This window comes from Zonotrichia albicollis, chromosome 1 (assembly GCF_047830755.1).
Source record: "Zonotrichia albicollis isolate bZonAlb1 chromosome 1, bZonAlb1.hap1, whole genome shotgun sequence".
Taxonomy (NCBI): domain Eukaryota; kingdom Metazoa; phylum Chordata; class Aves; order Passeriformes; family Passerellidae; genus Zonotrichia; species Zonotrichia albicollis.
Window position 1 is genome coordinate 50,325,827 of NC_133819.1, and position 26,918 is coordinate 50,352,744.

A 26,918-nucleotide genomic window follows, 5' to 3' on the forward strand; every position below is an offset into this window, starting at 1 on the left:
TTTAAACATAATTTTTAGTTCATTTGAGTTGTTGAATGCTGACTAACATGGAGAAAAAAGATAATTTTTTCTCTTTTCACTTCTTCTCTTGTGACAGATATCTAGAGAGGTATGAAAGTGCTTCTTTGCTCAACATTTCATGCAGTTCTGGTTCCAGCTAATGGCACTTGGCATGTCAGCACTTCGCAGCCCTGCGGCTCACAGTTGGAGAAATACAAATGCTGCTGGAATAGCCTGTCCCAAATGCAGTGGAAACCAGTAGCTCCAGAAAGCAGCTGGACTAACTTGGTTCCAGGGAATGCATTTGTGTAACACTGTGTGGTGCTTTCATACATCAAATGAATAAATAGCCCATGGGATTAAAGGGAGAAGACTGCAGTGAGAGCTGTGAATGCAAAAGTATGGCCAATGATCAAATCTAAAGAGGCTGGAAGTGCTGCGGAGGCTAGGATGGGCACTGCAGGCACATGCGGTCCTGGCAAAAACCCTGCAGAAATTTTCACTTCTGTGGTGAAAAAGTGTTTGTGTGTTTGGGAAGAGACTCTCAGCAAAAAAGGAGTTTGGCACTGCAGTCTGCTGGAGGCATTTTAGACCAGGAGATGCAGGTGGAGAGAGACAAAAAGGACAAGTTCCTAATGCACAATATTTTTCTCTTAATTGATGTTTGTATTTCTGTAATTATGGACACATTTGTCCTTTTTTTATTTTATTTTTCTTTATTTTTCCCCTTTTGCTGTCCTGCAAACACTCAAGATGCACAGCTTCCCACGTTCACTAACTGCTGCTGGCAAGATACGAGGCAAAGAATGTTCAGCACCATGAGAGCAAAGCCCAACTGCCCCCTCTGTGCCTTACCAACATAGAGCTGGCTGTACAATTCCAGCCGCGTGTGTCCCTCTGTTGGAGCTTTCCGGACCTCCAGGGGAAGCTGGTCCACCTGCAGGCTGGCCTGCTTGACGTTCCTCTCGGCATTGACCCGGTGCCATTGGTCATCGTTGAGCGGGTTGGGAGATCTCACCACGATTTCCACTGGCCCGTTTCCCACGTCGAACGAGAAGGAGACCTCGGTAGCAGCTGAAATAGCAAGCAGTGTTCACAAGGTGTTTGCAGTGGTGTTCACAATCTGTTTGCAATGTTTGTAAACACATTCATTTATGCTTTTCAAAGAGTAAAAAGTCATATAAAATAGAAATGTGCACTGCTAAGTCATCTTTTCATAATCTATTCATCTTTCTGAATTTATAGTCACATTCAGTTCCTTATAACTTGAGTAGGAGTTTGACTTTTAGAAGGAGTCAAACTTCTTGACTTCATCAGCAGACCCTCAACCAATTGCATTAATCTTTGCATTCTGCAGCCTTCCAGTCTATACTTTTTAAAAAATTTTCTAAGGAATAAGCATTTTGATAAAAAAAATGTGGAGAAGTCTAAATTTTTTTTTTTTTTTTTTGAGGGGAAATTAATTCTTGCAATGAAATAATAATGCTGTAAGACCCATGTGACATTTTATGGCTGAAAAGAAATGTGACGAGATCTCTGGTGTTGAGATGACCCTAAGGTATTAGAAAGTCTCTTTTTCCCAGCTCCTCATTTGAAGAAGGAGTCAGAATTCCTCGGCTCTCGTTCTCAAGGTTGTTTATTCTCTGTAATCTATAACATTCTTTCTCCGACCTGCTGAGGTCTGTTCAGCAGGTCGTTTCATGGCACACTGCACGCCCCTGAGGTGGAGTTAGTTTTTAATACTAAAAACTATGTGTACTTTATTTACAATAATTTTCCAATACCTATCACCTATGTTAGACAGTCAGTTTCTACTCTAAACCAATCCAAAAGTGCCACCATCACAGCAGAAGATTGAGGACAAGAAGAAGAAAGAGGAAGGACAAGGCACACCCAAATCCCTCCATCTTGTCTTCTAAACCCCCATTCTAAAAACCCCAAAATTCTACTTTTCCACCCTGTGATAAATTCACTACCATTCTACTCAAACTCTTGTGACTTGTACATCTTCATACAAAGTTGATAGTTTTTCACAAGGGCTAAGATCAAAGGCGCAGGTTTCTTTGACTCCATGCCAAGGTCTCTGAGCCCCCTGCCAGGGTCCTGAGTCCTCCAGGGCAGTCAGAGGAATGCCCTGGGTTCCAACAGAAATGGATCTTTAGTAAGCCCTACAGTGCTCTGTTTATAGTGCATGATTAAAACCATGTTTAGAAATTTTATAAATTTCCATTAAGCCCTACTAGTCATTCCTTCAGGTCATCCTTGGCAAATATATTGTCGATAACTATTATTGACTGATGAGTGTGATTAATAATACATAAAATATTTTAATACAGTAGTATAATTATGACTTTCTTACTGAGACTTAGTTTATATATCTTTAGGCTGCAAATTCTATTCTGGTGGCAAAAGATCAGATGAAAGGGTTAAAAGAGAATGGATTATCAATTACAGCATTCACAAATGAGGATACCAGACAGAAGTAAAGACAACCAAGGGTTCAATTTAATTTGGTTTTCCTACACATAAAATAAAAAAGCCAGAACTCCCTTTTAATTCCCTTCAAAGATTTTGGGTGCCCAATTAGGGTCTAAGTGTTCCAGCTGTGGTTTCTGCTTAGGTTGAATTGATAATGCACTATTGTAAAACTCTTATTCAGCAAGGCCAATAAATTGGGGTAAAAGCACCACTCCATGTTCATTATCACTAACAATGCTGATAAATAGTGAAAAATATTTTTGTACATCACCTAATAGATTTTCACAGGGTTATATCAGATTGACTTGACAACATTTTTAAAAAATTGAATGGATAGGAATAAAGTTTTTACAGAAAATGTGCTTTCAACACAAATTTATTACATAATTGATTTTTTTTCAAATTGGCTACTTCTAAAAGAAAAAAATTGAAAAGCTCTTGTTCTTTCTGTTCTCTGCTGAATTTAATTTGTTGAATAAACTGCCTTTTATAAGCCATGGATTTAGTCTGTTTGTCCTTTTGCTCTTTACAAGGCACAAAATCTGTACAAGCCAGAGCTTGCTGTTACAGAAATAAAGACATTTAGTTTTAATGTTATTATGTTTTGTAACTTCAGTGGTTCTGCCAATAAACCCAGGCAAAGTAGGAATTAGAGTAAAACCTCTCCAGTACTTAAATTGTATGGTGTGTTCAAATCTATTATCAAGAGTGTGTATATAATTCTCCTTTAATTTTGCTTTGAAGAACTGCCTCAGATCTCTTCATTGTCAGGCTTGAATAGTTTCCCAAAAGCTGTCTGTCCACAGGACTGTAAAATAAAGACCTATTAGCAGACTTTTTCTCTTATTCTGAGGCAGCTGATGACATTGTCAATATTGCTACTGTGTACTTTGACTATTGTCTATTCAGAATTTTTGAAAACTGCCACAAGAATGCTTGTTTGCAAACCTTTGGTATTGTGGATAGAAGTATCCCTAAGTCTTTAAAAGAAAGTTTTTCTTATTTTAAAAGGGAAAGTGAAGAAAATTGGCAAATATAGATATTTCAAGTAGAAGCTCTGTGCCTGCATAATCTAACTTTATGCATGGCTTTAAACTAAAATTTGTATCACAGACTAAAAGATATGTAATTAAATTTGTAGTTTTCTGAGAAAACTGGTCCCTTTGAAATTAGTACCAATTGTATAAATTTATATTATATTTTTATATTATATTTTTATATTTAATCTTATAGTTAGGGAAAGAATAGCTTTCCAGCAAAATCTTCTCATCATAGCCCATTTTCAGTGCATGTATCTGCTGAGATGCTGAAAGTTAGAGAAGATAATATCACATCTATGGACTTCCTGATCCTTTCTCAACCTACCTAAAACCACAATTCCCATACCAAAGGTGACAAAATGTATTTTCTAGACTGATGGACTGAAAAAAGCCGTGAAATATGGCAATGAAAAGAGCTTCAGAGATGGGCAGAGTCTGCAAATGGGATGTCTCACACACAAGTTATGTTACTGGTTCTGACTCTTCATTCTTAGTTCCATTTTCAGTCTATGGAATAAGTACTTTCCAACCAGGGACATCTCTAAGTAAGATGACGGGTCTTAACAGAAATGGATGAATATCTGACCACAGGCACATTAGTCTGAAAATGAAGACAAAAGAAATTTCACACCCCCAAAAAATGAGACAGGTAGTCTGGTGACAACTGACAGGCAGAAGGCTGAGGTACTCAATGTTCTTTTTGTCTCCGTTTTTACTGGCAATTTCTCTTCCAGCATCTCTTGAGATCCTGACTCTCAAGGCTGGGGGAATGAAGAGTTCAAGGTCTGGTTTGAACACACTGAGCTGCCCCCACTCCTTCTTTTTCCTCTTTGCCAACTTTTCTGCTGAGCAATGTGTTGTCCTCTTGGACAATGATCAACTGTCCTGGCTGTGTCCCTTTCCAATGCCTCTGCTACCCTCAGTCTCCTGACTGGGATAGAGAGAAAGCTTTGGCGCTGTGCAAGCACTACTAGCAATAGGCAAAACACTGGTGTGGTATCAAAGATATTCTGGGCACAAATTCAAAACACACCACCATATGGGCTGCTAGGGAGAATACTAACTCCACTTCAGCCAGAGACAGTACAACATCCAATTTGTTCAGAAGTTCAGTATAACATATATAAAAAAAACTGGCAATTGTTTAGCTTTTTTCCTCTCAGTATGTTGTACTTTTCAGTCTCTGTCTACACATACAATCCTTGGTGATATAATCTCTTTTACTCAAGTGCCTCTTTGATTGATGTGACAGTGGTATTATTTTGTCAAACATTCGAATAGGAGGATTGAAAAAATATCTAACATACCTGTGCATATGTGAGTATTTATTCAGAATGACTGATTCAGCATAGGATTTTTTTTCCAAAAATATGTAGGAAATGAGCTGCAAAAAAATGACCAGAGGTTTATACTGGTCACTTTTTAGGTAATGAAGTGAATTTTCCTAATAATATTTTTATTTTCTAGTCTACTAAATACCGTAAAACTAAAGCCAGTTTTTCTAAGAAATGAGAATAATAATCAGACTTTGAACAAATGTATGAAATTGCCTAATTATTAAAAAAAAAAAGTTAATGTGGGTTGTAATTTATTCAGTCAGAATAGGGTTTTGTGATGAAAATTTCATAAATTTGAACAAGAGTGAATTTTTTATGTACTGCTACCACATAAATTCACTCTGTACACTGAGATTTGTGGCTTAGTTTTACCCTTTCTGTGCCTTGTGCAATTACATATAATTAAATCTGAACACGTTTCTCTCATCGATTCAATTTTCTAAGGTCTCAGGATGTTGTCAGCCATCTGTTCAGAACACAGAAAAGCAACTTTGGCAAACAAAATGCCCTTCTCACTCTTTGTTCTGTGTTGCTTTTAGCTCTATTTAGGTCTCACCATCTCCTCATCTTTAATCCATGAGGCATTTGCCCATAAAAAAGAAGGGGTACAACTGAACCACTGTGCAGGAAGACCTGGATGGGGCTGGAAGAGTGGACTGATAAGGACCTGTGAAGCTCAACAAATACAAATATAAGAAGGTCCACAAAGATGATCAAAATACTTGAAAGCCTGTTGGAGGAAAGCCTGAGAAAACTGTGTTTAGCTTTTAGAAAGAAGGCTTGGGGGAGACCTTTTCATAATTGTTTTGGTATTTAAGGGGTGGCTACAAAAAAGAAGGAGATATCCTTTTGGTAGGAAGTCACATGGAAAAGATGAAGAGTAATGGGTACAGGTTACTCCTGGGGACACACAAGAGGGAAATTTTTCACAATGAGAACAATCAGCTACTGCCATAATGTTTCCAGGGAAGTGGTAGGTTCCTCTACACTGGACACTTCTAAGATTCAGCTGGACAGGGTGCTAGGACATTTTGACTGGACTGTGCTTCTTTTAAAGAAGTTTGGACCACATGATCCTTGAGGACCCTTCTAACCTGGCATGCTTTGATCCGTGATTCCATGATTCTGTGATTCCATGATTTTATGACTGCGCAGTCTGTAGGGAGTCCATGCTTCTTGGGTCCTTCCTTTCAAGACTTTCTAGTAGGTATGCTTTAGTTAAACACAAGTTCTGAGGGTCAGCAGCAGGGGAAGCAGCACACATTTCTGTGTCCTTTGCTATGCACAAGGTCAAGTTACTTGAGCTGATAGATATTTCTGGCATTCAAGACTAGCTAGATCTCCCATTTTCCTGGAAACTCCTTGTGTTTCAAGTATCTTTTTTCTCCCCTGTTTTCTACTTTGATCTTTGTTGATGAATTTCAGGCTAGGATCTCTAGTTATAATGAGGCTGCCAGCAAAGAAAGAGATGTTAATGGATGGGTGGGTACTCACTAGATGCTAAGCAGTAGGTGGATGTTCTCAAGACACATAAACTGGGAAAAAAAAGGCAGAGGGATTAACTCTTCTCTCAACCACCTGTCTAATGTACGCCCATCTCTCTATTTCTCTCCTTCTTCCCCATTATGCTTTCTTTGAAACACGTCCTCCCTCGTACTTTGTTTCTCTTACATTCCCTGATGTATTTTTATACCCTTCAAATGGAACTGACTGATGTTTTAGTTGACTTACATCAAAGGGATGAGTTTCTAACATCTTTAGAATCCTTTTGAAATCCTATTCTTGGAAAATAAATGCCATGTTACATCTAGAATCAGAGTTCACTCACTTGGCTGTAAAATAGCTTACATCAATAAGCTATAAACTGTAAACTGAATCTGCCAGAGAGATATTTGTTCTGAGGAAACAACAGCTTGAAAATATTGTAGCTTTGTAAGGGTAACATCTGCCAAACTTCTTGGACAGTTTGTTTGTAAATGCACCTCCAACAAAGGGCTCACTGTCTGAACCTGTAGACAGAATTCAGTGAAATGATTGAAAATGAAAGAAAACTTAATAAAAAGAGAGACATGATAGATATTTCTAGAGCTAGTGGTCTATACATCTTTATATGAAATCTATCAAATGGTCAAGATTATCAAATGGTCAAATCATGTCTGATACATGTACTTATTGGAATCCTTCCCACTGCCTTTAACAGTCAGAAGACTCTGAATAGAAAAGTAGGCAATCTAGGATTTGAAAGTAACTATCCTGTCCACCCTTCCCACTTATACTCAGATCTTTGTGTTTAAAGATAGTTTCACAATGTCATCTCTAAATTTCCTTCCCCAGTGCCCTCATTTGTGCAGGACTGAGAGAGGCCATGCCAATGCTGGCATGGAAACAACATTGGTAGGTTGTTCCTGGCTGCCAGAAATAGGTGGAAAGGGCAACAGATGCTACCCTGAAGTGCCATATTGGAGCACAGGACCTGCTTTAAGGAGGCCACTTCTCAAATGACACGACTTAATATTAAAGCTACCAAAGCAACATAACAGAGAAAAATCGTTGATCCAAGTTGCTTGACTGCAATACAGGAATTACTGCATTGCTTGGCTGTCTGTTAATAATCAGGTAGTTGTCAAAACTCATAACTGTATTTACAATAATGGGACTAAGCATCTGGATGGCTTCATCATTTATCTAATTCCCAAATGAAAAGTCCATTTGAACTAATGAGCAGAACCTTCATTCATTTGACCAAATGACAACATGCATCCGTGCCCAAGACTTCAGTGATCCCTGAGCTAAGTGCCAAATGAACCAGCTCTGGAAGCTGCACAGCTGCATCAGCATGATGCTGTGCCAACAGTAATTAGTTCTAATGAGAGACTACACCGCACCGAGGATCAATCCCAGCATAGCTGAGTGCTGATTTGTGTGGGCATGCTATATCTTTCTCAAAAAGAGCTCAGGCATCTCTCTAACACAGGGGTTCATTGTACAGACTAGACACACTCTGTATTTGCCTGTGGGTTACAGGTAAAATAAAGAAAAGTCATGGAACTTTAGATTCTTTTGATTCTTACGCAGTCATTTCCATAAGGGCCGAGAAGGGAAAAAGGATGAGTAAAGCTATTGCTTTGATTTAATATTATATAAGATCCACTGCTCATGTGTAAATCTACACACAAGATACAATACAAGTGAGGCTCATTGTCTCTTTGAACCTTTAGAACAAGCTGATATTCTGTAGGGAATGAACAATCCATCTGTGTTTGAGGGTCACCAATGTAACGAGTTAATTTGGGACATCAAGATTGGACACAGCTTGAGCTGAAGGGATTGATTCTTTAAGTTGTAGCTTTCATATTTTCCAGATTCTGTACGGCATGAGTATATAGCTCTGAACTTTATATAGCATGTTAGCAAGTTCTCTTCACAGTTTAGTTAGACAAAACAATCCTTTTCCAGCCTGAGGACCAAGGACAGCACTGCAGCTTTGGGCCCAAAAAGTATAAACAAGGTTGAACTGAGGAGAGCAGTCTTGGAGGATGGGACTTCTTACCCTGAAGCTGTAATTGAACAATTAGCCCCAACATGTAAATGGACCAAAACTTATAAAAGTGTGAAAACTTGTGACCAGCATCCATCTTGGGTGGAGCCACGGCCAGGCTTTTGTACAGCCCAGGGTGTATCCTTCAAAGGCCTTTTAATAAATACCTACTTTATTCCTTTAACACTGTCCAGCCTCTGTTCTAGGTAGCCTCTCAAGGCATCAGGATCATGCACAGGCGGATTTTGCAGTCCGGAGATATACGGACCAGGTAAGGAGTAAAGTCAGGCAAACTTTAGGAAAGCAAACTTCCAGCTCCACAAGGAGATATTTAATAGGGTTCCCAGGGAGACTGCCCTCAGGGACAGGGGAGCAGAGCAGAGCTGGCAGATTTTTAAGGAAGTCTTCTGTAGAGCATGGGAGCTTGCAATCCCCAGGAGCAAGAAATCAGACAAGGAAAACAAGAGATAGGCATGGCTGACTAGGGAAGTGCTGGTCAAATTAAAGGGAAAGAAGCAAATGCACAGGCAGTGGAAACAAAGACAGGAAACAGGGGAAGAGTACAGAGATGAAATACAGTTGAGGAAGGCCAAAGGAAGCTGAACCTGGCAAGGGATGCAAGGAATAACAGAAAGGGCTTCCACAGGTCTGTTAACCAGAAAAGGAAGGTCAAAGAAGGTGCATCCCCCCTCAATAATTAACAGTGGTGGAACACTGGTAACATGGATGAGGAGAAGGCTGAGGTACTCAACTCTTTTGCCTTCAAGTCTTCAATGACAACCTTTCTTCCCATGCCTCCCCAGTGGATTGACAGCAGGATGGGGACTGGGGGAGCAAAGAATTCTCACTGTAAGTAGAGATCAGGTTCATGACCATCTGGGAAACCCAAATTTGCATAAGTCTATGGAACCTTATGAGATGCTCTCCCAGAGTCCTGAGAGAACTGGCTAATGTTAGTCAGGCACAATTTTCTCTTGGCGACTGCCATGCAGGCTGTCTGTAATCACCTCCCTGTCAGGCATATGCCTTGACACAGCTTCCAGGAGGATCTGTTCTATGCTCTTGCCAGGCAGAGAGTTAAGGCTGACCAGGAGTTCCCAGGATTCTCTTTTTTACCTTTTCCCAGTCACTGGAGACTTTGCCTGAGTGTCATGATATTTCAAATATCACAGAGCACAGCTTGGCAACTACAGCAGCAAATTCTCTCAGGGCCATGGGATGCATCTTGTCAATTCCAGGACTCTACGTTTGTTCACGTTCCTTGGGGAATCTTGAAGCTGAGTTGAGTTGCAATGAGAGAAACCTTTTCCTCCCAGTCCCTGCCCTGATGTTCAGGGACTTGAGATGTGTGGGAAGAGAGATTACCATATGTATGAGTAAAATACTACTTCCCTGCAAAAAAGGATGTACAGTAAGAAGTACAGCTATTGGCATCAGCATTTTGATGATGTATCTGTAAAGTTAGTTTTAAATATTAGTGATTTCTGACATTCTGTAACAGTATTACTGATTTCTCTCAGTAAAATTCTTGCTGGAGGAAATATTTTAAAACACATTTTACCTTCAGTCACAGGAAGTCTATAAACATGTAAAGAAAGGAGAAGGGAAATTAACTTATAAATGGAAGGTAAAGGAATGAAAATATGTAGCTGAATGGCTTTAATCATCAAAGTTTTGGAAGAAATTATAACATAATATTAGAAAAGATACAAATAGGATATCCAAGAGTGTTTTTTTTCCCAAAGACTAAAGATTTGGTGAACATTTATGGTGAGCAGAATTTATTCAATTTCTGTGCAATTTCATTAGGAATACATCACTCTTCAGAATGTCTGAAGTTTCTTATGACCTTTTCAGTTTGTTTTTATCTTGAAATTTTCCAAGTGTCCTGCATACCACAAAAACCATCATATCAGAATAAAAAATAAAGGAAAACGCTTTGTTAAATGCAGGAAAAAACACCCCCTAAAGTGTCTATGCTCATATTTTTGATCCTCATTTTCTCCACCATTTGGTCCGCAGCCTGAAGGCACTTGATTCAGTGTCTGCTGTGTGCAGTATCTACATCTGGCAGCTGTAAACTTGTAGTGACATTTCCTTGAGAATGGACAGGGAATCAGATCTACTGAGAGATGCTGACCTGATTCAGCAAGAGCTGCTGTTTTCTTATGCATATGACTATGGTGTCAGATCGTAAGGCAAGACTGTGCACAAACATATTGCTTTGCTATATATTTAAAAGGGGTGAACTTTAATGCATTATTGTCCATCTTCCTTCACAATACTTTAATATCTTCTGTCTAGTAACATTTATAGATGGACCAGTAATTTCAACAACTGGACAGGCAATAAGTCTAAATTCTAGTTTCAGTTTGCAGGAACAAAGCATCTTTGAATTAATGGGTATCAAATATGTTAAAATAATTCTTCCATAATTTAATTTTATGACTGATCAAAAATATTTTCATATATTTGTCTGTCTGACTGAATAACTAGCTGTGTTTTTTTCTTTCATTGCCAATGTTGGAATAGACTCTCTCTACTGTAATAACCTTTGCCTGTTTATCCATGCTGAGCCTCATTATCTTCACCTGTGATTTTAATCTTAAATATACAATATATACCAGTTTACTCAGAAGTACTGTACTGCACTGCACACAGGCTACCTGAAAATAGCCAAAAACTCTCCAGGTGCAAGGTAGTAAAAAAATAAAATTAAAAAAAAAATCCTGGCTGCTTCTCTCACCTTGCAGAGAGACAGCAGTTCCCTTTCTACTGGCAGACAAGCACTTACACAACTTGCAATATTTTGGAAAGGCATAGATATACTGGAGCTCAAAATGAAGAGACATCAGAACTCAGTACAACACCTTTTTCATCATGAGCAAATATCTGTGTAAGGACAAAGATAAGGAGGGATTTGATTTTGATAATAACTAAGTAATTTTATCTCACTTTGAAATAATCTTGACAGCCAATGAACCACTCAAAAATAAATACCTACTTCCTAAGTAAAATAAAAACTACCTCTAACACAGTACATTAGATTGCTTTGGGGGACAAAAATAATTGAGTTAATGGAAGTACCAAGTTTTCTCATAAAAGACCATGCAAAGGCCAAATATGACCTAAGAAGAAAATTATTTATTATCATTATTTATTAATTACTTCAGTTATGCTAATTGCACTGCAGTTGTCTTGTAGATGAGCACTTGGAAACAACTTCCATACTTTTATGGCTGTATTTTAGTTGATACAGCAATTTTCAGGTATGGGCAGTAAGAACAAACAAACAAAAAAAAAAATCAGTCCTGCATAAACAAAGACCCAATGAAGAGAGATGTGAAATGATTTGTTTAAAGCCAAATGTTAGATGGTTAGAGCAGGACTTGAAAAAAACCCACTTGCTTTAATTCTAAGGCAATAAATACAATTTCAGATAGATGTTACCTCCCATCCAGCCAGTTCTCTTCCAATAACTACTTAGCTGCCTGGAAAGAAGGAAGGAACAGCAACGGTGACTCATTGAAGGTCTGTTGATTCATCTCATGAGAGTTACTAATGCTTTAAAAAAATACAGCAGCAATATCTCCTGGTCTCTTTTGTGGCAGATGATTCACACAAAGGGAACTGTAGTCAGTGCACTGAGTGGAAAAGGGGAGGAGATGTGTGTTCTCCTGTCTGTAGTGGCTTATAATATACTTCATTATATCCTTTTAACTGTAGCACTTTACCATGAAACTGAATTGCTCCCGTACAACAGAAGGCAGCACAACAAGGGGGAGGCAGAGACATCAGAACAGAGCTCTCCCATGCAGCATATAAAGGGTTTTGTGTAACTGATAGCTATTTTTTTTGGATGAAAGGCAAAATAAAAGCAGGTGGTAATGTTCATGAGATCAGATTTTGTCTGAGCATGGTAAAGCATCAGAGAGGTTTTTGGAGAGGAGAGAGTGGCTTATTTTACTATGAAAAATTGTTATGAATTTGGCACTGTTCTGAATTTGCTGAGCAATGTGTTTAAGTGCTTACAAACAGACGCAAGGAAATCAACGCCCCTCTCAAATATGTCACATTTGAATGCAATAAAAATCAGTCAAAGCTGTAAAGAGCCTGGTGCAGGTTTTGAGAACTAAATATCCCCTGTCACTTTTCTGTGGTCTGCTTTTATGAAAACACATTCTCTGTGTCCTTTTCTTCCTCTTCTGTAGTGTTTTCCTTATTCTGTAATTTGTTTATTTGCTGTAAGTTCTGCTGTGGACTGTGGCTAAGACTTGTAAAGGTGTTTAGGTGCCTGGGTGGTAGCTACTGAAAAACTTTTGCACCACAGCAGGGTCTCATGATGATATGAATTTATTGATTTTCCTGCCTGGCTGTGTAAGTTTTGTCATTTGTAGTGCCTCTTTTATAAGCAATTTTTCATGGCTATTTATTTCTCTGTGGCAGTCCAGGGTCACCATCAGGGTAAGGACTCCGTTGCACTGTGCACTTTACTACCACGATAAAAAAAGCCATCCAAAAATATGACTCAATTTTGTTTTTTAGTGTAGTAACTCTGTATATGAAAAGGGTGTGTGTGAGGGGGTGGAGTAGATGGACGCAGCTAACTATGTCCCAGATAACTCAAACTTTTATCAAAAGTTTGAGTCAAAGATTTTCTACTCTTGTACTCTTGTAATAATTTATAGTTGCCAAAATCCAGGATAGATTTCCCAAGATGGAAGAAGATATCTTTGATGTTGTTTGCTTTTTATCCTGTAGAAGGAAGAAGTATCTACTAAAAATACAAACCAGAAGTATCATGGAGTGGTACAAGAGTGGGAAAGAGAACTGACCTGTTGGAGGTAAAAATATCTTAGATTTCATGGTAATTAGAGGTAGAAAACTTGATGCAGCACGTGAGTGAGGGAGCTGCCTGGTTTAGCCAACTTTTGTGAACAATTTTGCCGGAGTATGCATGAGTTTCAGAAAATGTAAAGCAAACAGGAGACCTGTTCCTGTTTCCTGCTGTAGCAGTGGAAAACATAAAATGGTGAGTGAGAGGATTTATGTATTTATAAAACATTTGTTTCTAAGATTTCATACGAGTAGAGAGCTGTCTGCAGTGCATGATTTGAGGCAAAAAGCTCTTTTGTAAAAACAAAGTCAAGACATTTAGATCAAGAGGATATAAAACATCTAAATTATGCAAGATAGTGTTATGGCAGCCTTGTGATAGTAACTGGCTTCATGCTCTTAAAAAATAGATTACCATTTTATTAACTTTTAAACAAAATTTTACAGTAAGTTTTTATTTCCTTTTGAAATGTAAGAAACTATATGTGTTTAAAGTTTCTAAACCAAAAGTCGGGAGCAGAAATATTCATATTCCTTAGAACAACTGTAGCAAGGTAAGATAGAAAGGCAGAACCCAAATGGAACATGATTTAATAATGAATTAACTTCCATCATGATTTAAACTGATTTTTTTTAACTACCATTTAAACCATAATGAAATGCTGAGAAGTGTTAGGAAAATCTGTGTCCAGAACCCTCTATGAACATTTAGCATCTACCTACAAACACCTAGGGAGAAAATAATTGTATTTACTTGAATCAGTCTGTTGACATAATTTGAATTAATAATTTACATAAATATTTTAGGCACCATGGATACCACTGTATTATTATTAAAAACACTTCCACTTTTATTATAGCTAATCTTCTAGTCACAGAAAACCTTTTTCTACTTTAGAACTGAAATGCCTTGGTAAAACCAATAAAGACTAATTTAGGTTTTCAATAGGCTAACAGAACAATTGCTAGCACTTTATCTAAAAAGTTCAACTTAAAGAAAAAAAGTAATTTTCAGAGTACCAAGATTCTCTTTATCCACTTAGAAGAATGATTCTCAAAAATATCTAAATAATTTAGGCCCAGAAGACCCACTGGATTCAGGCCACAGAGTCTGAGGAAACAATGAAGGTTGGTTGGACCCTTTCAGATTTTCTCACTCACAGCATTTCCAGTTATGGCATGATGTTGGTGACTGGGATTAAAGGTAGGAGTGACAGTGACAAAAAACAGTTAGGTCTTTGTGTGCATCCTCCCCCACCACTCCTTTCTGCTCTCTCTGTTGGGCAAGAGGTTTGTCCCAGGAGGAGAACACCAGGTGGGAATTGCAGGAGGAACTGCCTGGATGCTCTCATAACTGATGCATTCTGGAGATGGGGGAGCTGAGATGTTTGTGATGGGCTTTGGTTCACATCAGTGTGCATAAGGGTATAAAATAATGAGAGTTTTTCGGAGTCTTTTTACTTCAAATTACAGGTAATTACAAAGAACATGTAAACTAATGGAATTACCATGTCTTTAATCACTTACTGACAAGATTTTGCCCTGCAGTCAATGAAGGTAAGACTGCCCATAAAATCAGCAAGTGAAAGAGATATCATTGCCTAATGTAAGGCAGAAACAAACAATATGAAAGCACATAATTTTAGTTTATAGTCAACACAATAGATATTCCTCTTTGAATAAAAAAATCCTCTGATTTTTGGAAGATGGGAATTGTTATAGATTTAACATATTTGATTTTTTTTCCAAAAACAGCAGGGGTGGAAAACACAATTGCAGAGATTGTTGGTGAGATGGGTGAAGCATAGGTCATCAGAAAATTAGAGGACCTCTAATTTGGTTTGGTTCAAGTCATATTTGGTATTATAATAAATACCTTTGCACAAGAAGTCAACATATGTCTATTTTTTTTTTTTTTTTGTCCAGTAACACAAGGTTAGAGAGGTCAGAAAATAATATATAACAAACAGTATCCCAGTGTAATCAGCCAAAAATTCCTAGGACAGGTGCACAGCACAAGAATTAATGTCATTGTGGAGGGCACTGGCAAACCATTATCAGAATTAATGTCCATAGTTTGGATTACCTGCGTTTAAGAAAGAATTCAAGGTGCAGTGAGTAGGGAGAACCTTATTAATTTAAACAGAGAATGGAACAAGACAAAGTATCTTATGAGAAGAGATTATGTGAGTTCTTCTTGCTTAACGCAGCAATTAAAAGCTGAGAGAAAATATGATTGCACTGTAAGCATACAAGGGGAGAGTAAATGCTAGGAAGTGAAAACAATTAGTTCAATTAGTTCAGCCAAAGAACAATACTGAAATGAGAATGCATGGCTGTAAAGAAGAGATGCAAACCAAACTGACAGGAATTAGAAGACTTCCAAAAAACAAAGATGTGAGTCTGAAACAGTTGTCCAGCTGGCAAAGATTCAAACTATTTTCAATAGAGAGTTGCATAAATTTAGGGAGCTAGACACAGGTTATGCATTTTGGTTGCCTGTGACTGTGAGGATTCTAAACTCAAGGACCCAGAAGGTTTGTTTCTGTCATATGCCTATAGCATCTGGCAATTTTGTGCAGCATAGCAAATATTTACTTTCTGCACAAAAATGATTAGCACACATGAGGAAGGTAACAAAGCCCCTGCAGTGTCAGCATGTAACAGGAAGTAGACTGGAAATAAGGATGAAAACCTGAGATGAACTACTGAGTGGTAGTGCCAGCAATGGTTTGCCATGTGCTGCGTGGTTTTAGTGCAAAGCAAAGTCAGGGACAACTATGCTCTTTGAATGTCAACCAGTCCCCACCTTGAACTTTGTGTGAGCTGTAACTGATTTATAAGACTCTGCACATGAAATTACTTTAAAGTGGCATTTATGGCAATGAGAAAGGCATCCAATCACTCTTGAAAGAAGAGGAGTAATGCTGAGAGGATGCTCTGTATAGTAAAGGCCATATTGACATTGAGGGACACCAAAGTAAAGCAACCTGTAACTATAGTCTGCCAACATCCAAGCCAGTTACAGAAGGTGGCCTTAATTTCCCCATTGCCCTGTGACTAAGATTTTCCACTGGTCAGTTTTAGCCTGTTCCCCAGCTGGATTGTTTATTTGCTGCCTTTGGCTGGCTCCCACATGCCAGACTGGGCACCTTTCCCCATCTGCTAATTTGGAACAAAATAGAGGTGGAACTGGTCTTCTCAGATGAGTCATAAATTGGTTTGCTGGAATATCAGGCATTTCTGAATCACCTGCCTCATCTGAAACAGAATCTTGTCTTTCAAAGAACAGTGCTTGCAGTTCCTCAGACCAGGATTTCTGTTTGTTTGTTTGAAACTTTCCTATTGTCCTAGAATAGAATGACAGCTTGCAAGTACTGTTTAAAAACATTTGGGTCATAAATTTCCCAGAAGAAATGTAATATTTTTCCACTTAATTTAATAGCTTCTTGTGGGCCTCTGGGATGAAGAGATTCCTCAGTGTCCTCTGCATTCTGTGACATGTGGCTAATGCAACATGCTTTCCTAGGGGGGTGTTTTATAGAAAAGTGACCTTCTGCTAGGAAAACAAAATAACAATTCAATTAAAAGAAACAATGAAGGTCACACCAGTTTCCTTACTGAGGTGAAAAACCAAGCAGAAGAAAACAGAAGCTGCATTTATTTTAACATATGGGACTTTGAGCATCATGTGGAAAACTCATTGATGTGGTAGAATTGTGTTTTAGGATGCCTCTGGAGAAAGACGTGATGGAATTATTAAAATTTGCAAGAAAATATATTAATCAGTCATGTGCTAGAGCATTCAGCCTGGAGGAATGAACACTTTTTGGGCAGAACCAAACGGCCATGGGAATCATTGTCCCCAGTCTGTCCCTGTCACTTGTCTGATTTTGGAGGAGTTACTTATGTCTCAACTAAACAGCTGAGCCCCAGGAGCAGCACGGGACCCTCCATGTGCAGATGTCAGGTATCAGAGTGCCCTGAGCATCCCCTGCCCACAGAGCAAGAACATCCATCCTGCAGCCATGCCACTGCTCTATTAGCAAACCACTCCTCATGATCCCTTTCACAGCTGCCAAGGTCAGTGATCACTCCCTGGGGAGACTTTTAGGGCAATTCTAGGGGCTATCAGCCACTTTTAGGGGCTGCCATCCCTGAATGCAGTGGGTATAAATGTTCCCAGCTTTTTACAAAAATTAATAAGAAAGATCTTTCCTCTCTTCCATGTTAATGCCAGGACCAAACACAAGCTGACCTTTACCTCTAAGCCTCACTTTATTTTCAATTGCAAAAGTGACTGGCTGTTTACTTCAGAATAGTAACAGTGAGACACAATTCATTAGTGCCTGTGGATTTCTTGGAGGTGCTGGGATGAGAGGAGCTACAGAGGTGAGCAGAATATCTCTTTCATTAGAATTATATGACAGTGCCATTGAGAGAGTTTTCTGGAAACAGTGATGGTAGATGCTTCTTCCCAAATTACCACAAATACGCCCCATTCAAAATTTGCTTTCAGGAGCAAATCTTTTCCAAAACTTGGGATATCTCTCAAACAGAAAATTCAAATGTGATTTATTTAACAAGCATCTCAGGTGTGAAGTAGCTACATTTTCATAATCATAACTCTGAAATTTTCAGTCTATATTTCATAAATGTACAAAATATACATATATAAAAAAGAAAACTCATTCTAAAAGAGAATGTATCCTCTCTTTCTCACTCTAAAACCAGTTTTAATTTTAAAATAATCTGGAAATTTTGACCAGAGATGGAAGCCCTGCCTTACAGAAAAATTATTCAACTACCACTTTTCTAAGCAATCCTAGCCATTGTCAGCTGACCAGCCAGCTATGAAAACAATGGGGTTCTGTAGATTTACTGGTGTATGTAAAAATTGAGGCTTCAGGTAATTCTACATCTCTGTCAACTGTTCCATGCATGGTGACAACAAGCCTGCCAGAGGAGTTGCTTGATAAATGGAATAGCTAAAGTCTTCAGCCGCATCCATAGTAGCATTTTATCCCTGTTTTTTTCTTGACACCATTCCTTGTCAGCTGTTTGAAAAGCTATTTCTGAAATAAAAAAAACCCCAACATGGTCTTCCCTTCCTTCCTCTCTCCCCCCTGCTCAGAGATGGCAATCTGAGGTTTTGCTGGAGGCATGTGAAGTTACTCTTCAAGATACTGCAAATGTCACCTCCTTTTCATATGAGTCAGGAGAGTTAGAAAATCTGCACAATTATTAGACCCTAAGACAATATAAGACTCTAGAATTATTAGACTCAAAGACAGAATGCAGTAAAATTATTTAACGAGTGTTCTAGTAACCACTTTTGTGCTCAGAATAAAACATGCAAACTCCTTTCCAAAGACTTGAAGCTAAGAATATTAATAGACTGAATGATTTGTTTCCCTAATGCATTCACCAAGTGCAGCAAGCTGATTAAAATACTGGGTACTGTAGAACCTTTCTGTTTCTGGTCTATAGAGCTCAGTTTATGCATCATTAACCATGTATTACAGGTACACACAGCTATTTTACACATAAGGGAAAAAGAAAATAGAATTTGTACATGCAGGATGCTCATTTTAGCATTTTCCTTTTGGAATGGTAAAAGGTAAAGAAGTTGAGAACAGGCTTTTTAGGAAGTCATCCTTCTCCTGTGAGAACTGTACCTGTATGAGAAGGCAATGAGCAGACAAAAGCAATCCACTGGGTGAATCAAAACAGCTTTCAGTAAATATGTGGTGATGGTCTTTTTATGTAAAAAGATGATCTTTTTATGTAAAAAGCCTTTAATACAAAATAGCTGTTCTATTAGAGAATGTGATAGGTAGCTAAAAAGCAGCTTGCCAAAGGAAAGCTTCTTCAGAGTTTGGGGATAATTCTGTAATTACCTTACTGACATAAATTTATGTCCCTATTTAGGAACAAATTCACATATAAATTTTACAGGACTTCTATAAAAAGGAAACAGACTTAAGAAGCAGCAGAGTTCACTGTAGAGTACATGTAAGGTACTTCTGAAATTCTGAAAATTTACTCTTCATTTAAATGAATTACAGAAAACCGTTAAGTGCAGACTGGAGCAAAAAACCCCTCAAAAATATATAAAAAAAGCATTCATTAATAAATGTGTAATTCAGAAGAGAGGGTGAGTTTCTCTTTATTACTGAACCCACTTTTTCATTGTAGAACACTTAAGTCACGGGAAGGCCTTTTCCTGAGGATCTGAAAATTTCAAGCAAGAGTTTCCAGAGAAAAAGGGTAGAGTGAATGCAACTATATCAAATGAATTGCTTTGTGTTTTTTAGCAAATATAGTCTACATAGTTCTTACAGCAGTTTTTAATCTTTTCTTACAGATGATATTTCAAATTCTTCCATCAAGAATTTATAATCTGAAGTTTAGATTCAGGGACATGAGGCAGAGGTTAAATTTATGCATATACCAGATCTCAGCAAAGTCAGTGGATCTCAAGCATAGGTTTAATAAGGTTTAAAATTAAAGTCCTGTATAATGATACTCTGAGCACACTGCCACTTTCTTGAACTGGTACATCTATTCTGCCAGCCACTGCAGCATGATTATTATTAACCCTGAGCTCAGCTCAAAAGAATATTAGTTGCTGTCAAGTCACCTTTACAGAGTGATAATGTCACCTTTTAGCTAAGTGACCAACAGCATGGTTGGTTTGATTGCAGTGGCTGAGGACACCTTCCATGAAGTAGAAGAGCAAGGAGTTCTGAAGATGCCCACCTCAGCTGACTGTAACTACTACTTAGATTCAAAGGGAAATTAAAAATAGCTGCCACTTTATTATAAAAAGGCTTTGCCCCTTGGTAAAGCAAATAAGACTATTCCCTGTGACTCAGTAGGAGCAATTTTGATTCACTGAAGTTGCAGATTAGAGAAATTGGATTAAGCAATGTGAACTAAATTTGTTGTAGAAAGAAAGAGAAAAAAGCTACCCAAATGGAACTTGGCATTTTATTCTTACCTGGAGGGAAAAATTTAAATGCATTGTAAAGGATCCTCTTAGTGGTTTCTAAATTTCTGCATTCTGATTTGTGTGTTTAAACTTTGTAAAGCATTGAAAATGGCTCTTTGCTTTCAAATTGTGTATGCAAAACACATTGAATCTGCATAAAAGTACAGATTATTTAGGGTCCACAAGCCAACTGCTTCTCTTTCAGGATTAATGACCCACTGACTTTTTTGCATCAACATCTAGATGGGGGTCCTTGGCATCCAGGAGCAGCTCCTGCAGTGGAAGGGAGCACGCATGCTTTTCCCAGTGCCCCAGTGCTGGAGTGCAGGGAGGCTGTGATGTGCTGCTGGAGGCTTCAATAACAACCACACACAGCACAGAGGGCCTCTCCCCGCTCCTGCTTATGGCAGGGTCAGGGGAGAACAAAGGCGACTTAAAACATGTTTCCCCCTAATTCAACTGCTTCTACTCCGCTAAGGAGAATTCAGGCAGAGCTGAGGGTTTCAGCACCTTCCTTGGAAAGTTTGCCCCTGGGCTATTAAAAATGGTTTGAATAATAAAATTGACTTGCCTCTTGGTGTCATTATACCCTCTTTTTCAGATCAGCGATTTTATTAACAGATAATGCTGATGGAGATTTATTTTATGAGATATTTTATGGCTTTTAAATATCATATGCAAGTTTGCAGCTCTTTGGCTCCTTGCAATGCTGATTAGGATGGTGCCTCTTTTTTCCTTCTTTCCCTGGTTTCCAAAGCAACCATGAAATAAAATAGAAAAGCACACAGAGACGGAGACATAAATTTTGAAGAAATAATTCTGACATGCAATTTTGAAAGCCCTTTTCAGGTCAGTGTCATTTTTGTAATTGATGTTACCAGTTTTATTTGTCTTCGTATTTTCCCCTCAATAAACAATTCAAATATACTTCAAGCACTCCTTTCACAAAAGGCAACTTGAAAACATGTCAAGCAGCTTGATTTGGAAGCTTTTCCAGGATTTAGACAGCTTGCACATTTTACTAAATGGTGCACATTTTAAAAAAGCTACCATTCAACGTAATACTTCAACTGCCAAGAGTAGTAATAGGAAGCCTATACTTACATTTCAGCTCCAGTTTGATGAAGTCAGTGTTCCCCAGGTTCTCAAGAAACACCCCATCTGAGGCTGATGTTTTGAAGTAGAAAGAGATGTCTGCACTGGTCTCCCCTTGGAAGGTGGAGAAGTGGAGGTAAGATGAGGAAGTAACGAAAGAAGCTGCATTCCAGTAATTCCCTGCAGAGGACAGACAGGAAAGACATGTTTCAGTGCTCCCTTGAAGCTGTTGGAAAAGTTGGAGAATTTAAGGTTCATCTATGCTACAGTGCTGTTTGTGCTGAAGAAAGAACTCCAAGCACCTTGATTCTTGTTACTTCTGTTTTGTTTTTCTGAGCATGGTGTGTCAGGTTTCAGAAGACAGAGCATGTTAATGGTAAATTTATTTTCAAGTATCCAGTCATACTCAAACGTTTTTATTATATGTTTATTATAGTAAGACTATCATGGGAGATCATGACAGAGGGGCAAAACACTAATTTGGTGTCTGCCTCACCTCAGGCACATGCTTTGCTTTCATATATTGCTGCGTGTGTGACTTGTCTTCAAAATTATTCCACACACCTACACCCCCTCCTGAAAGTGTAGCCATGTCTATCAGAAATCAATTAATTTAAATCACAGGAAAAATCCAGTAAATGAAGCTAATCAATACAGACACAATTAACATATGCATTTAATAGTCCCCTAGTACATTCCCACTGGAGAAATACAATAATTAATAACATCCAAGAACTATTACTGTAGCAAGAAGGACAGTCAAATTCAGCGCAAGGTAGCATTACAATGCAAAAAAGAAGTTATAAGATATAAGAGCAGGTAAGATTCTCTTAATCAGAAGATCATAAGATTCATTAGAGAAGGCTTTGGGGTGACCTAATTGCTGCCCTTCAGTGAAGGGAGGCAAAAGAAAGATGGAGAGGGATTTCTTACAAGGACATGCAGTAACAGGGCAAGAGGGAATGGCTTCAAACTGATAGCCAGTAGGTTTAGATTAGATAATAGAAAGAAATTCTTTACTGTGATGGTGGTGAGGCACTGGAACAGGTTATCCAGAGAAGCTGTGGGTGCCCCATCCCTGGAAGTGTTAAACAGGATTCTGAGCAACTGGTCTAGTGGAAGGTATCCCTGTCCACTGCAGGGATGTTGGAACTAGACAATCTTTAAGGTCTCTTCCAACCCAGGCCATGTTATAATGATTCCATGATGATGATATAGGTGATAGAGTTAGCCAATGAGAGACTGAAACAAGTCATTCTAGTTCCATCAGAATGCTTATGTATCCAGCTTCAGAAATGCATTAGAATATAAATCATGATGTCATCATAGCAGAATCCTTAGTATTCCAGCCAATAAACTCAATACTACTACTTTCCATTCCAGTCCAAAGTCCCAGATATTGGTTTTCCATTGTTTGATTACTGAAGTAGGTGATAATGCTGTTATTTGTCTGGTGAGCACTGGATGAATATGAATGAGGGTGGTTGAAGCTTCAGAAGATCAGCTGTGATGATATATTGCACTACTGGCCCACATTCATTTCAGAAGTTTTATTATTTGAGTAATTATTAGTCTCTATTCAATTTTAAATTGAACATCTGAATTAGCAGATGTTTTTAGGTATAAACAAAAGCATACTATTGCTTTCCATAGTACTATTCCATACCCTCCATTATAATTCTGCCTCTCTCAAGGATTTAGGGTATTTGGAAAAAAAAGCCATTTTCCATTTAGTTCAATGCATCCCAGGAGGAAAGTTGTAATTGAGATTTTTTTGTGTGTATATGTGTAAACACACATTTGAGCAGTGAAAATGGGAAGAAATAGGCATTCATGAAACAGGTATGGGTTTGTGAATTAACCAGTTAGGCTAGATCAGCTAGTTTTCAACATGTATTACCATTTACCCTCCTTATACAAATGAGTAATTTCCAGATTGAATGCTACTAATGATTTCTATAGAAATGTCAATAATCTTCATATCATAAACCTGCATGGGCAAGAAATACCTGCTCATTATCTGCAAGGTTGTTCTCTGAAAACATGTCTAGTGCCAAAGCAGCACAGATAAAAAAGGTCTTGAATTTTATTTTCATTCGTGGTCTCAGGTCTCTCTCTCTCACTTTTCAAAGTGCTCTCTCAATATTAGGGTTGCTTATGGTCTAGATGTGTGAGTGCTTTGTCAATAATCTGTAAATACAGGGTCCAGATGGAGTTTGTATATGCTCTTCCATTTGCAGATGTACCTGGACATCTCTATTTTATTTTCCTGGGACCTACAGATATGCTAGCTGCTGGCAGACCCTTAAAAAAGATTTTACTTTACTGAATAAACTCACATGAAATAAGTGGGACTCAGACAAAAAGCCAGGAATATATTAATACAATCTCTGTTCAGGAGCTAATTTAGCTGCCCTGAATAACCTTGTAGAAATGCTTGAATGTCTTTGTAACTTAAATAAGTATTTTAGATCCCTAGCTTTACATTCCTTGAATATTACCAAACTTGTTAGCCTAAAATATGAAGAACACATGACAAGTAAAATCGCTGTGAATGTGAGAGCCATAAAATTCAAGTACTACTGGAGATAAATCTTTCTTCAGTGAGAAAGGTGTTCCAGCCACCTCACTTCACCAAAAGAGACCAGTAAAGTGTATTATCATAATTCATATTTCAATAATATAAATAAGAGTAGCAGCTGCTATATGAAACAGCTATATGTTTTGCAGTACTATATGTACATATTTTTAATTATCTTGCAAACTTGAAACCATTAAATGCAATTTGACATAGACTTAGTCTGCAATGCTGGGACACTGAGGATTAAATCCTTAACTATGAGAGTGCATAACTCAAGGGCTGGTTTGCCTTTACAGGGCAGTACTTTTCAGTTGCATGTCACCAGTTGGACATTTCAGAGTTTTTAGGCTTGGTATTGTTTGTGGATTTATCCGGCAGGGTCCAGCCCTATGGCAAAGATTTCACACCTTTACCAGAGCACACGTGCAAGAAGGACTGCTGCTCCTGAGTGCCACTGCAGGGCCAGACAGGCAGATGGGTTTGGATGGAGCCTTCAACACCCTCTTATTGAAACAAAAGGAATCAATTTTAATTTAGAGCTACATCCAGCCTGCTGAAGAGCTCCATCACTGAGGATTTTACATTTAATTCAAAATGCTGCCATTTGACTTTGCAGAAAACCTTGTCTGCAGATGTAATTGGTGAGAGGATAAGTATAAACAATGCAGACAGAAATGGAGGATCTGCACCTTGAGAGAGATATCGTCAAAGACTATTCATGAGAAATTCCTATGAAGATAAAATCATATTTTTGCACACTAGTATACATTCATCTCAAATGAGTTTAAGGGGGAAAAGTCTTTTTATTAAGAGTACAATAGAAATGTGTTGCTAAATGTAAATAATGATTTTTATCATAAAATTATATCTTTTGATAAGAAATGGGCTCCCTAAGGAAATACTGTATAAAAATCCACTTTACACACATTTATTAGAGTTTCTTGCTAGGAACTTTTATCAGCCACTATGCCTCAAAATTTCTTTGGTACATTGTCACAATTCTTTCCTCAAGTGATTTGAACATATTGATCCCACAGACATTTTTCTCCCACTTAAGGCTGACAAGCTGTGGATGGAGAAAACTGGGACTGGAACTTAAATCAGAGTAGAGGTATGGCAGCAGGAATATCAGACAGAATGTGGGAAAGGGAGTTTATTTAGAAAGAAAACTATAAATTATAAGTTTTTAATTTATAAAAACACCAGAGCCTAAAGATGATTTTTATTGTATTATCTGAAATATGACATTATAATTCTACTTTATTCTTTGAAACCTCAACTATAATTTTGTAATGAAGATCACAGCTCTGTTGGGAAATTCTGTTGGTTTAAACTCACTTGGTGTTTAAATTTGATTTAAACCAATTAAACAGGTACAGAGCATGCGGCTGTCATGGCAGCACAAATACAAATCAATCAAGACACCAGACAAGCCTTTTCAGTTGTTTGCAACTCAAGATAAATGAGGAGACCCCCAAGGCATGGCTGTGTTTTTCACAAAATTGCATGTTTCCTGGTGATGGCAGTAAACCTTGGGACACAGGGCACGCAGAGGCAGGAAAGGGAATTGCTGACCAGAGTGCCATGGATGTTTGCCTGGATCCAGGCAGGAATACAGAGCCATAGTTGAGAAGAAGTGCTTCAATGCACCAAGTAACTCTATTTGATTCTGTTTCAATTTGTGCCAAGGTTGCTCACAGCTCTGCCTCTGCTGTGAAAATTAAAACCCAACTCGTTAAGCTCCTGCAAAACACTCTTACTGTTTTCTCATTAGTTTTGCTAACCCTGAGTTACGGTGTTCTTTGTAATTTGTATGATGCAAAAGTGTCACTTCTACTGCTCCAAAAAGACTCAGTCTCAGACAGGTGGCTGCACTATAATTGCAAAGGTATAACTTTTACAAGAACGGTGATAGTCTGTAGCCACAAGAAACCAGCCCTACTACAAAAGTTAATGAGAAGGGACATCTTAAATCTCAGATAAAAAGCTGAACTAAGACTTGAAGATTTTTCCCGTGAAGTCCCGCCTCAGTGAGAAGGAAGGAGACCCATAATACTGACAGAGACAAACACACTTTGTCCTGAGTTATGCAACATGAGCAGGCATCTTTAAATGTGTGGCAGCTCTGTAACTTGAAAACATAGAGTCACTGGCCTTATAGTAATCAGCCTTTCAGCTTCTTCCTTGCAATATTTTTGTTCAGAGCTCCCTTGCTGGCTCCCATCAATATCTTCTTTCTTAGCATGATTGAAATTCATGCTTTAACACCATCAATTTCACTTTTACATTTAAACCCCATTGAAATGGATAATGGCAATACCAGAACTGTAAAAGACATCAGTGCTTTTAGCCCTGCCAGGCAATCGCACTAGAGAACGAATGCTGCAGTGTCAGGCAGCTCTTATGTATTACAATAGACCAAAAACCTCCAGGGCCCTCATCTGCAGCAAAACAGATTTTCTATCAAAACCATTATGTGAATAAAATGTAAGAATAGTCTTCTATTTCAGAGGAGATGGATGTGTGAATGGAAAACTGTTCTGTGGCACAAAGTAATGGATTGAGATTATCCATACAATTATGCTCAACAAATCAAGTTGGTGGGTTTTTTTCCTTTCTTCTTTTTTCCATTCTGAGATAGGAATTTATGCATGCACACAGAGCAGTTTGGGTATCAGTACAGCAACAATCACACCTTAGACTCAAGTCTTCAGATCCATTTCAGAGTGGAACTGGCTGTAATGAAAACCAAATTTGCTGTTGGACTTTCTATTTGAAAAGTCAAAGAAAATTGGCAGTGTTTCTTGCACTGAGTTCTACTTTATTGTGAAAGATGTAACCATGACCCCAGGTACTTTTCTGTCATCAGTGCTAATCTTAGGGATCGAGCTGAGATCACAGCTTCAGTCTGAGCTGGAGTCGGGGAGTGCTGGGGGAGAGGAGAGCAAGGATGGCAAGTTGTTGGCATTCTCTCCTTTGCTGGGAGGACTACAATGCCAGTGGCCTCATCCTGACTGAA

General features: G+C 38.3%; 1 protein-coding gene across 1 annotated transcript in view; it reads right to left on the bottom strand.

The window, feature by feature from the left end:
• CNTNAP2 (contactin associated protein 2) overlaps positions 1-26,918 on the bottom strand; it is a 1,022,680-nt gene that overhangs the window by 85,908 nt on the left and 909,854 nt on the right. Inside the window, exons 16-17 of the mRNA XM_005485915.4 lie at positions 21,328-21,498; positions 856-1,074 (exon numbers count right to left, since the gene is read on the bottom strand). Of these exons, the coding sequence (XP_005485972.2) occupies positions 856-1,074; positions 21,328-21,498 (390 nt within the window). The remainder of the gene's footprint in view (positions 1-855; positions 1,075-21,327; positions 21,499-26,918) is intronic.